The 14,037-nt window shown below is 39.8% G+C and overlaps 2 protein-coding genes across 3 annotated transcripts; both read left to right on the plus strand.

Annotated features, from left to right (window-relative positions):
* The first annotated feature begins 6,369 nt into the window (after nt 1-6,369).
* On the plus strand, nt 6,370-9,801 carry LOC112294670 (uncharacterized). Of its 2 annotated transcripts, XM_090243827.1 has the most exons (5): nt 6,370-6,931; nt 8,039-8,186; nt 8,291-8,441; nt 8,657-8,755; nt 9,509-9,801. In XM_090243827.1, the coding sequence occupies exons 1-4, from the start codon at nt 6,731-6,733 to the stop codon at nt 8,712-8,714; spliced, it is 558 nt and encodes a 185-aa protein (XP_090099953.1). In that variant the 5' UTR covers nt 6,370-6,730; the 3' UTR covers nt 8,715-8,755; nt 9,509-9,801. The 2 variants fall into 2 exon arrangements, with proteins under 2 accessions (XP_090099953.1, XP_024401154.1); XM_024545386.3 differs by having other exon boundaries at nt 6,397-6,931; nt 8,657-9,801.
* A 1,165-nt stretch (nt 9,802-10,966) lies between these two features.
* LOC112294669 (eukaryotic translation initiation factor) lies at nt 10,967-14,037 on the plus strand. Its single transcript, XM_024545385.3, has one exon. The coding sequence runs from the start codon at nt 11,242-11,244 to the stop codon at nt 13,825-13,827; it is 2,586 nt and encodes an 861-aa protein (XP_024401153.1). The 5' UTR covers nt 10,967-11,241; the 3' UTR covers nt 13,828-14,037.

Raw genomic sequence — 14,037 nt, forward strand, 5'->3', positions numbered from 1 at the left:
ATTTTCTTCTAGAGATATTACTTATAAAATACTTCCTATAGATATAATAATAAATAATCATAGTAGTTGTATAATCTTTAATATAATTAGATCTCCCTCTAGTCTAGTCATTTTAGGTTTATTATGGTTAGAAAAGTATAATCCTTATATAGATTAGATTTCTTGTACCTTTGACTTCTTTAAAAGTATAATTAAGAATGAAATTAATCTAATAGAAAGTCATAAATCTAGTACAATTAAACCTATGTTTGTAAGTGCAAGAGCTTTCTTGCATATTACAAAAGAAAGATCACCTTGTGTCATTTACGCCACACTTCTTTCTAATGATACAAAGACTTCAAGTGGCATTTCCAGCCAATATCAAAAATTTCAAGATATATTTGAGAAGAAGAATGTAGATACCCTTCCAGAACATTGTTCATATGACTGCTCAATTGACCTTCAAGAAAGAGCACAACCGCCATTTGAACCAATATATAGTTTATTACAAAATAAATCAATTGAACTCAAAGAATATATTGAAGAGAATTTGACCAAGAATTTTATATGCCATTCCAAATTACTAGCAAGAACTCCAATCTTATTTGTGAAGAAAAAAGATGGATCATTGCGAATGTGTTTTGATTATCAAGGACTCAACAAGATCACCATCAAGAATACATACCTTCTATCTTTGATATCCAAACTTCTCAATCAATTGAATCAATCTAAGATCTATACAAAAATATATCTATAAAGAGCATATAATTTAGTATGCATTAAAGAAGGAGATGAATGGAAGACTACATTTCAAACTAGGTATAGACATTTTAAATACAACATCATGCATTTTGGACTTACAAATACACTAGCAACTTTTCAACATCTAATGAATGAAGTTTTTTGAGAGTTTATAGATGATTTTACTGTCTGTTATTTGGATGATATCTTGATCTATTCTAAGAACACAAATGAATATGAACTTTATGTTTGTTGTGTATTACAAAAATTAAAATATATGGGATTCTATGCCAAGATAGAAAAGTGTATATTCCACACTACTCAAGTCGACTTCTTAAGATACATCATTTCAAATGATAGACTTATGATGAATCCTAAGAAAATTCAAACAATTATAGATTGGAAGATTTCAAAAATGGTAAGAGATGTCAAATATTTTTTGGACTTTGTCAACTATTATCGGATCTTCATCAAAGACTTGACTTAAGTTGTAGCTCCACTTATATGTTTGACTTGCAAAGACAAACTTGAGTAGAGTAAAGAAGCTAAAGTATATTTTGAAACTTTAAAGTCAATCTTTATTTCTGCACCAAACTTGTATTCCATCAACTCTTCTAAGGCATTTTTTATAGAAATAAATGCATCAAATTTTGCTTTAGATGTTGTATTATCACAAATGGAAATAGATGATAAACTTCATCCAGTAGCTTTTCATTCCAAAAAAATTTTAGTGGTTGAGATTAATTATGAAATCCATGCCAAAAAACTTTTTACAATCGTAGATTCATTTCAAGAATGGCGTCAACATCTAGAAGATGCTTCTAATCCAGTCATCATATATACGGATCACAAGAATCTCAAGTACTTCATGTGAGCATGTATTTTAAATTATCGCCATGCCTGTTGGATCATGTCTTTATTAAGATTTGATTTCAAGATCACATATCGACTTGGAAAACAATAAGGTTTGTGAGACACCCTTTCTAGATGTTCTTATCTTGCACCAAAACAAAGAGATGCATCTTTTGATCAGCAAAGGATAATTTTCTTGAAGCTAGAGCATTTTCATCTTCGAGTAATGAAATCAACATTGACTATTGATTTGACCCTTGTGAAATAAATCGAATCAAGTATGTCTTCTAATCTTCTTGTTCACAATATCAAGAATCTTTCTTCTAAGTCCTAAGATACTTCTAAGTTTGAGTTCAAAAACAACCTACTCTATTTTGAAGGTCGATTATATGTTCCAAAAAGAGAAGAACAATTACAAGTTCTTCAAGCATATCATGACTTTCCAACAACATGTCATTTTAAATATAAGAAGACTTTAGAACTTATATCTAGAGATTTTTGGTGGCCACGAATGTGGAAGGGTGTGAAAGACTTTGTTTAGTCATGCAACATTTGTTTAAGATCAAAAACTCCTTGTCATTGATCCTATAGACTTCTTCAACCATTACCTATTCCAGAATAATCATGGTCTTCTATTTCTATAGATTTTATCACAGATCTTTCAATCTCAAGTTCTTATGACTCTATATTCATGATAGTAGGTCGTTTTATCAAGATGGCACATTTTGTACCATGTACAAAATCTATCACAAGTGAAGAAACAACTAAACTCTTTCTTGACAACATTTATCGCTATCATGGATTATCCAAGGATATTATATCTAATAGAAAAATTCAATTTGTATCAAGATTTTGACAGACTCTTTTCAAGATTCTAAAATTTGATATAAAACTATCTTCAATATTCCATCTTCAAATTGATGGATGAACGGAGCGTATTAATCAAATTTTGAAATAGTATTTAAGATGTATCATCAACTGCCAACAAGATAATTGGACAATTCTTTTGCCATTGGCAAAGTTTGCTTATAATAACATGATACATTCTTCTATAAAACAAACACCTTTCTTTGCCAATTATGGTTGTCATCTATGACTTGATACTTTTGACTTTTCAAAAGCTAATAATCTTGCGACAGAAGATTTAGTAAATCATTTGTAAGAGCTACATGCAACAATGAAGGCACAGTTAAAAGAAGCTCAAGAACAACAAAAGATCAATGCGGATGTCTATCAAAAAGAACAACCACCATTCCACATGAGTGATAAGGTATGATTACTTCATTGCAATATCAAGACCACTCATCTTTGTGAAAAGTTGGACTATTGTAGGCTTAGACCATTTCCAATTTCTAGACAAATCAATCTAATTGCATATTGTTTATACCTACTAGAGTCAATGAAAATCCATCCAATATTTTATGTGTCTCTTCTTGAACCATACAAGATAGTCGATATACCAAGAAGAAGATAAGTTCTACCTCATTCTATAGAAGTGGACAATAATAAAGAATTCAAAGTAGAAGAAGTCTTAGATTCATGGTAGTGCCAAAATAAATTGAAATATCTTGTCCATTGGTGCGGATATGATATTAGTGAACGCAGATGAGAGCCAGTAAAGAATCTTGTAAATGCAGCAAAGGCGATGGAGGCTTTTCATCCATGACATCCATCAAAATCAAGATGAAAATCTTCCATATAAAAGAAACAAGATCTAGACAAGATAACATTCTACTTTCAATCTTTTTTTGTAGCTTCTTTGTACTTGTGAAGCTAAGAAGATGGAAAATCAACAACTAGCGGATTCAACTGAAAAGTCTTTGTTTGTTGACCTACCAGACAAGATATTATGATTGTTACAACCTTCAAGATAATGTAATCGAGATGAAGATCCTTAAGAACGACATATTTTTTCTTGAATAGATGGCAAGATACAACATGTTTGATATCACGACCTTAGAAGAGACTCTCGATGTTTGGTAATTTTATTAGAGGTAGGAACAACTCCTGACGGTGTTGTAAATATTTTATTTGAAGGAACTTATGAAGGCTTCAAAAATGATCAAATAACAGGGTGGTCTTTGCGCCCTAGTATAGGACATTATTGATGGTTGAAAGGCCCTATCAACCATCTTCAAAGAGAATAAAGATCTGAGTATGTGGCAAATACAATTCATCACATTATAAATTTCTTCAACATATGATGATCACTCCTTATAGAACTCGTCTTTAGAAAAGGAGGTTATATCATGGACATATACATGTAAGCCAATAATTATCTGTATAAATAGGTAGAAGTAAGTAGAAGTAGATAAAAGTAACTTAATTTTATAATATCTTCTATAGAAGCTTCCTAAAAGCTTCATAGATGTTGCTTTGACTTTATAGGTGTCTATAATTGATTTTTTGGATTAGAAAATTGGTCAACAAGTTAGCCATGTGCCATACATGTTGTTAATTTAAAGACCAAGCTAATTATGTGGCCTACATGTAGAAAAACTTGCCTTGTAAGTCAAGGCATGTGTCCTACAAAGTCAATACATATCAAAGGTCATATAGAATATGGCCACATAGTCACTAGTTAGATAGTATATATAGAGATAAGAATGAAGCCCTCTTTACTCTTGTCAACTCCTTTCTTGCTTCTAGTCTAGTTTCAAGAGTCTCAAGTTTCTTTGACTTTTGGCAATAAGTCATTTCAATTTCTTTTTAATATACATATTTCCTTATTTTTATTTTGTTACTCTTTCTTTGATACGGATTTCATTGATTTATGCATCATCTTTTAGTTCATATCCTTGACAATAGGTGATTAATATGTTGAAAACTATGGTGCATATATGATAAACTTGTCTTGCAAGTTAGACATGTGTTTGAGGTCTCAAGAGTTTTTTTGATATAATCTATGAATAATTAATTTTTATATTTATTATTTAAAAATTAAATTTGGTGTGTATGTATGTATATATATATATATATATATATATATATATATTAGAGTCTTATAATAGCTTCTATTTAAAATCACAATCTATAAGTCTTATAGAAAAATATTTTGTATAGTTTTTTTCTTGATGATTTAATTGACAAGTTTGGTTGCAATTTTAAATTATGTAATTTTTTTGTAGTTTTAATAAAAAAAATTAATAAATTTTAGAAAAAATGATAACTAAATTTTATATCTTTTATTAAAAATAATAAAAATATCATAAATATAATATTTTAACTAATTTTTTATATATGTTACTTATGTATTACAAGTTAGATGGGTGTAAAATGACATAATAATATCAATGGTAGACAAATAGAGAATTGTTTGTAGAAACATATTACAAAGAGCTAAAATTTGACTAATTAAAACAGAAAACATACTGATGTATTATACTTATGATTGTCTAAATAAGTGTGTGAGTTTGTACAGACATGCATGTGTGTGAAGCTTATGCAAAGTTGTGCAATCTGACCAATTTTGTAACAACATTTTGATAAAAATAAATATATAAATTGCATTTTGCTACTCTCAAATTTCATATTATCCTCCCTCCCTCAGTTGTAATGTCTTTTGTTTAGAATAAAAAACAAGTTTTATAATTACAATAAAAAATCTCAATATAAAAGACATCAATGAACAAAACTTGATTTAAATCAAATCCATCAAAATAAGTAGATGTATTTGTAAGTGATTTGATTATAGATTGATGATCATGAATCATTCTATTTACACATGTTAATTTTACTACACTAAATTTAAAAAATATACATTTTATCCGTGAGTCATACAAATAAAAAACTGTATATTAGAAAATAAATTATCACATATTGTAGTGATCAAAACAATCCCAGAATTTATTTTCAAATTGTATATTCTTCTGCAATTCAAATTTAAACATTGCTACATCTGTTTTATTTTTAGAAATTAACACATCTCACAAATTTAAGATTTTCAATCATTTCTACACAAATCAACCATGACTATGGTATTTGAAATTCGAAATTTAATTTAGTTAAATAAAGACAAATGACTAGTCTTTCAAATATCTGAAACAATTACATTTAAAAAAATATAAAATTATTGTAGGTATTCAAATGATGCAAGTCATGGAAGAGAAATATCACACATACACTCAACAGCAAGAGACGTTGGTTTCAACATATTTATCACACCTTGGATTTTTTTATACTGTTAACTACAACATGTAGAAATAACCTGGTTACCACTTCTCGTAAGTTGGTGATTTTGGAAATAATCTGATTAACTGTACGCTCTAGTGCAATACTACTATTACTATTCTGATGATGATGACGTGGAAAATTAATCTTACTTCAAACTGCATGAGAGAAAAGAAGGGGACTTTGTGACAGAGCGATCGATTAAAGGATATGGGCGAAAAAGTCCCGCGCAAAATCAGAATCCGACGTGGCAAAGTGGACCAATAGTGACGTGGTATTTGATACTCTAGTCCCACCACTGACGAGGAGAATCTTAAGGAAAGCACACAATTTTGGCGCCAAAGAGACTAAGGTGAACAGAGTCGGTCGCCAGCATGGACAAAGCGCGGGAACCAGGGAGCTAGAAAAGGAGGGAAAGGTAGGAAATGGAAAGCTTGTCCGCACTTCGATATTTAAACATAGAAAGAAGGCCGCCATGTCACCACCACTCCCTTGGGGTTCCGCGGTTCAGGTCATAATGCCACGCGGTTATAGGTCCCCCGCGAGGGGCGTGGTGCCACGCGAGCCATGTCTGTTGTGGTGAGTACGGCCGGCGATGGCATCACCCTTCACTGAGGTGAGGGTTTTCTAGTGAGTAACCTCTCAGGAGTCACGAATTTTGATGCATGGGTGAAGAGTGAGGTAGGCGATTTCCATGAGAACGTGGGCGGATTAGAGAGGTTTCCTTGTGTCAATGCTTGTTCGGTTTTGACCTAGATTCGGATGACTGAGTGTAGTGTTTTGCATTTGTTGACTTGCTGGTAGTTCCCGGTTGTCAAGCGATGGCGAGGTGTGTTGTGAGAGGTCGTGGGTGTGGAGACGAGCTTGGGGTAGAGTTTTGGAGTGAGCAGAGTGAGGAGAGTGAGGTTGTGCATGATCCGGGCAGGTGACATAAGGTTATGGTAGAGAGTAGTTGGGAGTGGTGAACTGTGGTCGAGGAGGACGAGCAATGGAGTCGATAAGTAAGGTGAGGATAGAGAGCAGCCCCAGGTCGATATGTGGGCGGCAGATAGTGGTCGGAAAGCGGCCGCGGTCTGAAGATTCCAAGAATTGCTTGAGGAAGTTGTTGAAGCGGGAAATCAGTCGTGCGGGGAACTTTGCTTTCAACAGGACCAACTCACAGGAGAAGTTTCGGAACTTTCATTTGCAGGTGGGTTGTTCATCTGAATGCGAGTCTTCGCATTTCATTTCACTGCTCGAGAGTATTGTGGCTATTGCTTATTATCATCATCATTATATTATTGTTATTTTAAGAGTTTTTTATACAAAATTGTTGATATTTTTATCGAATTCCTGACGGTGACCTCACCTGTGGGTATCGTTCTCGTCCCAATTAATAAATCGCCGAGGTCGATAGGTGATAGTGAAGCCTAGTCTCTCTGTAGATACTACGTGGTGTGTGCGTCGATTTACTCATTTTAACTTTCTCATTTAGAGAGCAGCAACTGAAGTGTATGGTCAATGTTTTCAATTTTCTGTCGATCAGCTGCAATTTTTAGGTTACATCTGATGCGACGAGAGGATTACCTGTTTAAGTGTTTCATTCTCTGGTGCGAGTTTAACCTCTATCCTTCGGAATTTTGAGGCAATTGGGTTTGACATCATGGGTTCTATGGATCGTGAGTCGACACGAGGTTTTTTTATTACTCGTTTCTGTTGGGATACCTTACACGTAAGGTTGTTATGCTGATTTTGAGCTCGAGGAGATGAACTGCTTCCGTTACAGTGAAGCTATGCCACTTTCAATTGAACTTCACCTTGACTCAATCGCTCTTCTTGTACACCGGGTCAACTTTACTATGATTAAATACTTCAATCAAAAGTTTTGTCGTGAATACTGCTGTAGAATTACTGCAATGGGCTTACATGTAGCTCGTCTGAAAAGTGAAGCTGCTGCGAACAGTTTGGCCACTTCCAATTCATTTGGCATGTTAGCAGGCCAAATTATCAGTTGCTGTTAGGGTTTTTCAGAACCCAGGATAAACTCTTCGGGTCTATGTGTTTCATTTATCTCATTTTGTCAGTTGCAATGTCTTTGTCGTTATTGATGTATTTGTACCTCTATTGTGGTGTATTTTCTGAAGTATTTGTACTGACTCTTCCTACCTCATGCTTTCGAAAGAGAATCGATCATTGGCTTGTGTATCGCCCTTGAGAACAGGGCTGAACTGGAGACATAGGTTTCATGTAAGAGCACCGATTTTAACGTGCTGGACGGATATTCATTCAATTGTCTTTATGCCTCATTTTCTCGCAGGAGGAATTCGATACACATGATCCAAAGGCTCATTACCTCTTGAAGCTACCGTTTTTGAAGAAGAGGTCAAGGATAGTAGAGATCGTGGCCGCTCGAGATATAGTGTCTGCCTTGACCCACTTGGGGATGTGTGCTGCCTTTAGTATAGGTTTGAATCTGTCTGTTGGCTAGTACACCGTCGTAAGTTCATTCTGGGTTTGAATTACCATAATGTGGTTAGATTTATCGATTGCGTGTTACTTATTTTGGCAGATACAATCAAGAGGATATGTTTTCTCAACATCAGCCTTGATGAAGTGATTCGCAGCCTTTTCTACGACAAGAATAACGATTCATTAATCACTGTGTCGGTTTATGCCTCTGACAACTTCAGCTCTTTGAAGTGCAGGGCAACACCTATTAAGTAAGCAGAACAGTTGCACTTAGTGATAGGATCTGAATCTCGACTTGTGTATGTTCAAGATAGAGTTAGGATAACTGATATTGGGCAGGACAATTAAGCGAAGTTTTCCTAAGAATGTTCATGTGTCTTCTTTGACTTGCGGTTGTATATTTATAATTTCGGGTTTAAGCTGAAGTTTGGGATTGAATCAGTAAAGCGTTTGATATGTTCACCAGATATATCCGAGGGGACAGCCTGGTGCTGGATTTTCTTTGTTTGAATCAGAATCGCTGAGATGGCCCGGGTTTGTCGAGTTTGACGACGTCAATGGAAAGGTACTTACATATTCTGCTCAAGCCAGGTATTTAGTCTTGCTCCTTTAGATTCTCCAAACTGCCATAACATTGGGACTTTTATTTGCATAGTGGTGACATCACTTCTGGTTATTTTTGATAGCGAGTTTCAATGTTTTGGCAAGCAGCTCCAACTAGGTACTATGGTATCGTACTTTTGAGAATTATTATAGTCCTCAAGTGGTGTGATTGAAATGTATCAGGGAGTTCGTTTTCTTGTATTGATGTTGAACGTCGGATTGAGATAATAGAATCTAAAAGGTATTTGATTTGAAGAATTATACAATGCTGTATTCTATGTCTGATGAGCATGTGCAAGAAATCAAAATAAGGTATTCACCTTTTCCTTCCTGCTTTCTTCGAGGATGAGTATTCATTGATGTATCCTTGGGGTTTTCCCCAGTTCAATCTTATAATTGTACGTCAATATGATGTTTTTTTTCTTTTTGTGCTTTTTTGCCAGCCCTGGGATTATGTTGTTGATGTTTGATAGGGCACAGAGCTATGTGCCACTGAAGATATTGTCCAGAGAGGATGGGTCGGTTCTCAAGTCCTTCAATCATCTGCTACATCGCAATAAAAAAGTAGACTTCATCGATTGTGGGTCTGCTATGAAGTATACACTGCGCTTCTGATATTATGAGAACGGCTGTTTGATGTAGTGGATATTGTGGGATATGTAATGTTTCGTTGATACTACCTTTTCATTTAATACGTATTCATTGCTTGTTTTAGTTGGGTCCATCAACATCAGCAACATCTTGACAGGAAAGTGCCTTGAAAAAATTAGGGCGTATGATCCAAGTGGCAAAATTAGCCCGCATGCACGTGCAAATTCTTCAAGCATCAGAAGTTCAGAGGAGGAAGCTCTGAAGGATGTTACTGCCCTGTTTTATGATGAAGAAAGGAATGAGATATATACAGGGAATCGACATGGATTAGTTCATGTTTGTTTGAATTAGGTGCCTCTGGGGTTTTTTAATTTTTAATTTTTAATTTAATTAAAAAAAATCTCCCCTTCTTCTCTATTCTTTCTTTTTATTTATTTTTACTTTTGATGATTTAAAATGAATTTATTATTTTAGTTTTGCATAGTCTTTTGCTAGTATAGTCTTGGAATGTTCAAACCACTTTTTGGGCCAAGGTTAATGTAGGATGAAGCTGGCATTTCCTCCACGGAATTCGTTCTGCATGTAGACCTTCAAAACCTGGCTAAGTTGATACACTTGAATTCTGGCAAGGTTCAAGTGAATCAACTTTGCCAGACTTGAATATTCACTCCAATAATAACATGGAATCTTTGGCCATGGGTTGGCATCTGGAACAGTCCATGCTGTAGCAAAACATCTCCCCAAAATTATGTCTTAATATTCCACGTAGACGTGCATGTGCACCATAGTTGGCTATACCCACTTACCTCAATTTGTTGTAGAAAAACATTTAACCATTTAACCATGTAATGAAATTTATTTAACTCGTCTGCTTTCTCAGGCATGTCTACCACCCAGCACAATGGATCTAAAGCATTTTTCTTCACTTCAAAAACATTCTATGATTTGTATGTGTGCAGAGATATATATATATATATATATATATATACACATACATATATGATATGATATGATCTTGCACAACTTAGACTCTCAAAACCACTGTAGTTCGCCCTACTGGATTAATTATGTCTTGCATTTTAAGATCAAATCAGAGCCCACGTAAATGGATGGTACAAGTATAATATACTTTTTTTCAGACATGCGCGCAGTAATCGAAGATACGTATGGAGGCGAAGTTAGGTCAACAGGTCCCACAGTCAAGTGGCCGAGGTTGAGATTTAGGGTTTGGTGAATGAGACGAAACGAGATCATCAACAGCAGACTGGCAACGGCGACAATAGCATTCATAAGCTTGGCAATGACAAAGGCGAACCAAAAAATTGTATGCCGACGATGACATTGAAGAAGATGAAGCGCAGACGGCGATGAAGATGGAGGACGGACGACGAGGGAGATGAAGAGCAGACAACGAGGTGGCAGGGTGAGGGAGTTGGGTGATGAGCACTGCACTTTTACAATCCGTCGATCCCGGAATAATCCATCTGGACTCGACCAGTAGAAACAGTAGAGTAGATAATTCTCGTCAAGAGATATAAAGCAGGGGCTACTCCGGCGCCTCTACGGGTTTTCCTCCCGACCTATGTGTCAGGAGCAGTTCACTATCGGCGGGGAAGGGTAAAGGGCAGGGCAGGGCACGGGCAGGGGAAGGGGAAGGCGTCGACAAAGGTAGCCAGGACCCAAGTTGGAACAACTGCGAAGGGGCTGCCTAGCTCTTTCTTTGAGCAGCCTGCTCTGGAGCTGTCAAGCTCGTCTTGCGGTTGGAATACGGCGATCAGGGGACAACACAGGGAGGTGGGGCAAGGAAAGCTGTAGAGGGGTAGTGGCTTTTGCATTGAAGAGAGTTGTGGGTTAGCTATGAGTATGGATGCCGCCGCATATACCGTCTCGAAGTCGATGCATGCGCCGTCCGTGTCCTTGCGGCCGGGTGGGGGTAGGTCAGTCGCGTTTCGGCCTTTTGGAGGAGGAAGCAACTTGAGTGCCAGTCAGCAGGGGAGTAACGTTGGTCAGGGGTTTGCACATCAAGATGAGGGTGCAGGAAACCCTAATGCGCCGAGGTTTGTCAGGACGCCCCCGGAAGCTAGGTCTGCGAAGAGTTCTCACGAAAGGATCCGGTACACCAGGGATCGATTGCTGCAATTCAAGGATGCATATGCGGAGGCACCGGAGGAGCTAGTGAACTCAGGGATCGATGGCTTGATCAATGGTGCTGGTCCAGACGATGACTGGACTAGGAGGCAGTCTAGGGATTTGCCGCAGCCGCCAACGCCTAGAGCTGCGGAGCCCGACAACAGGGATTGGAAAGCTCGAGCTCCGCCCCCTACATCTGCGTCAGTGCAGGAGGATAGATCGTCGCCTCGAGACCAGCAAAGGGACAGGAACCCGAAGCACCGCAACGACAGAAATGACAGGAGCGATTTTAATGATAGAAATGACAATCGGGGTCCGCGAGACCAATCCAATTTTTCCCAGGGCCAGCGTCAGCAGGAGAACGCACCCTCGGGGCCTCTTCCTGCAATTGTCAAGGCCGCCAATCCGTGGTCGGCTCGAAGGGGAGCCCAGTCCGAAAAGGAGAAGGTTTACCGGACGGTGAAGGGCATTTTGAACAAGCTGACGCCCGAGAAGTACGATGTGTTGGCGGAGCAGATGATGGAGGCCGGAATCAGCTCGGCTGAGATATTGCAGGGCGTGATTTCGCTGATCTTCGACAAAGCAGTGTTGGAGCCGACGTTCTGCGCCATGTACGCGCGGCTGTGCGAGCAGTTGAGCAAGGAGCTGCCGGAGTTTCCGAGCGAACAGGCCGGGGACAAGCCGATAACGTTCAGGCGAGTGCTGCTGAACACGTGCCAGGAGGAGTTCGAAGGCGCGGACGCGATGCGCGAGGAGATTAAGAAGATGACGAAGGCGGAGCAGGCAGTGGAGCGCGCGGAGAAGGAGAAGAAGGTGAAGCTGCGGACTTTGGGGAACATCAAGCTGATTGGTGAACTGTTCAAGCAGAAGATGTTGCCGGAGAAGATCGTGCACGCTTGCATCCAGGAGCTGCTGGGGCAGGACCCGAAGGGAATACCGGCGGAGGAGAACGTGGAGGCTCTGTGCCACCTGTTCACGACGGTGGGGAAGCAGCTGGAGGAGAGTGCGAAGTCGAGGATGGCGTTCGACACGTACTTCGCCCGGCTGAGGGTGATCGGAGACAGCAGGAGCCTGGCGTCTCGAATCCGGTTCATGGTGCGCGACATCCTGGACCTGAGGTCGAACAAGTGGGTGCCTAGGCGAGAGGAGATTAAGGCGAAGACGATCAGCGAGATTCACGCGGATGCGGAAGCGAAATTGGGGCTACGACCGGGGATGATGGCACTTCGAAACGGGAGAGCAGCGATGCCCGGGTTCATGCCAGGGGCCGGAGGTATGATGCCAGGAATGCCCGGGATGCCGGGAATGCCTGGAGCAGGAGGGGGAATGCCAGGAATGCCTGGAATGCCAGGAGCAGGGGGGGGGATGCAAGGGGTTCCGACGATGGGGAGCATTATGGGGTCAGGATTGGAGGCGGACGGGTGGGAGACGGTGAGCGTGGGAAGGAGGAGCAGGAAAGACAGCTCTGGGGTTCTTCCGATGCCAGGAGCAGGGGGTTTCGGTGGGATGGGCGGTCCGATGGGTGGAGGAATGGGAGCAGTGGGTGGTGCTCAGGGGCGATATGGTTCTCCATCGATGCGGTCGAGCTCGATGGGTGCCAGGGTTCTTCCACAGGGCAGTGGTGGATTTGGTTTCATGGGCAAACCAAGTGCATTGCTTGGTAATGCACCCGCGAAGCCAACGGTGGAGGCAGCGAAGGTGTCGGAGCCAGTGAAGGAAGTAGCACGTCCAGCACCTGCGGCTGAAGCACCTGTGGCTGCGGCTGGGCCCCCGTCTGCAGAGCTGACGAAGAAGTCAGAGTCGCTGCTGAAGGAGTACTTTTCTATCGTGGATCTGAACGAGGCACTGCTGTGCGTACAAGAGTTGAAGAAGCCCAGTTTCCATCCGGAGTTTGTGAGGATCGCGATTTCGACTGCGCTGGAGATGCGAGAGAAGGAGTGCGGGTTGGTGCTGAAACTGTTGGTGCACTTGCAGTCGAAGGGAGTGGTATCGAGCGAGGACTTGCGGGGAGGTGTGGTGATGGTGGCGGAGGGGCTTGAGGACATGGCGATGGATGCGCCATTGGCCCCGAAGCAGTTAGGAGGCATGATAGCAGGTCTGATTTTGTCGGAAGCGTCGGAGGTTTGGTTGATGCAGGAAGCTGCAGCGAAGATGGAGGACGAGTTTCTACAGAAGGATGTGTTGAAGGCTGTGGTGGACAAGTTGAAGGAGAACGAGGCGCAGGTGGGTGAGGTGTGTCGGAAGGCTTCGGTGGACAAGGAGGGACTGTTGAGTGTGACAGTGGAGGGCGACATTGCGAAGCTTTTAGGCTGAAAGACGGTCGTCTGAATTATGGTAGATGTGTTAGACCTGAGCAGATATGCCGAATGACATTGGCCGACTGCCTGTTCGCACTAATTATCGGGATCCATTATAACATAGGATAAAGCGCACTCTTTTGGAAGTGTTGTGATGTTGTAAGTTTTACCTCTCTCCTCTTCGATGAGACGGTTGAAATTTTTCTTATTGCAGCGAGTTACGGAA

Source organism: Physcomitrium patens, chromosome 17, assembly GCF_059467195.1.
Source record: "Physcomitrium patens ecotype Gransden chromosome 17, ASM5946719v1, whole genome shotgun sequence".
Lineage (NCBI taxonomy): Eukaryota > Viridiplantae > Streptophyta > Bryopsida > Funariales > Funariaceae > Physcomitrium > Physcomitrium patens.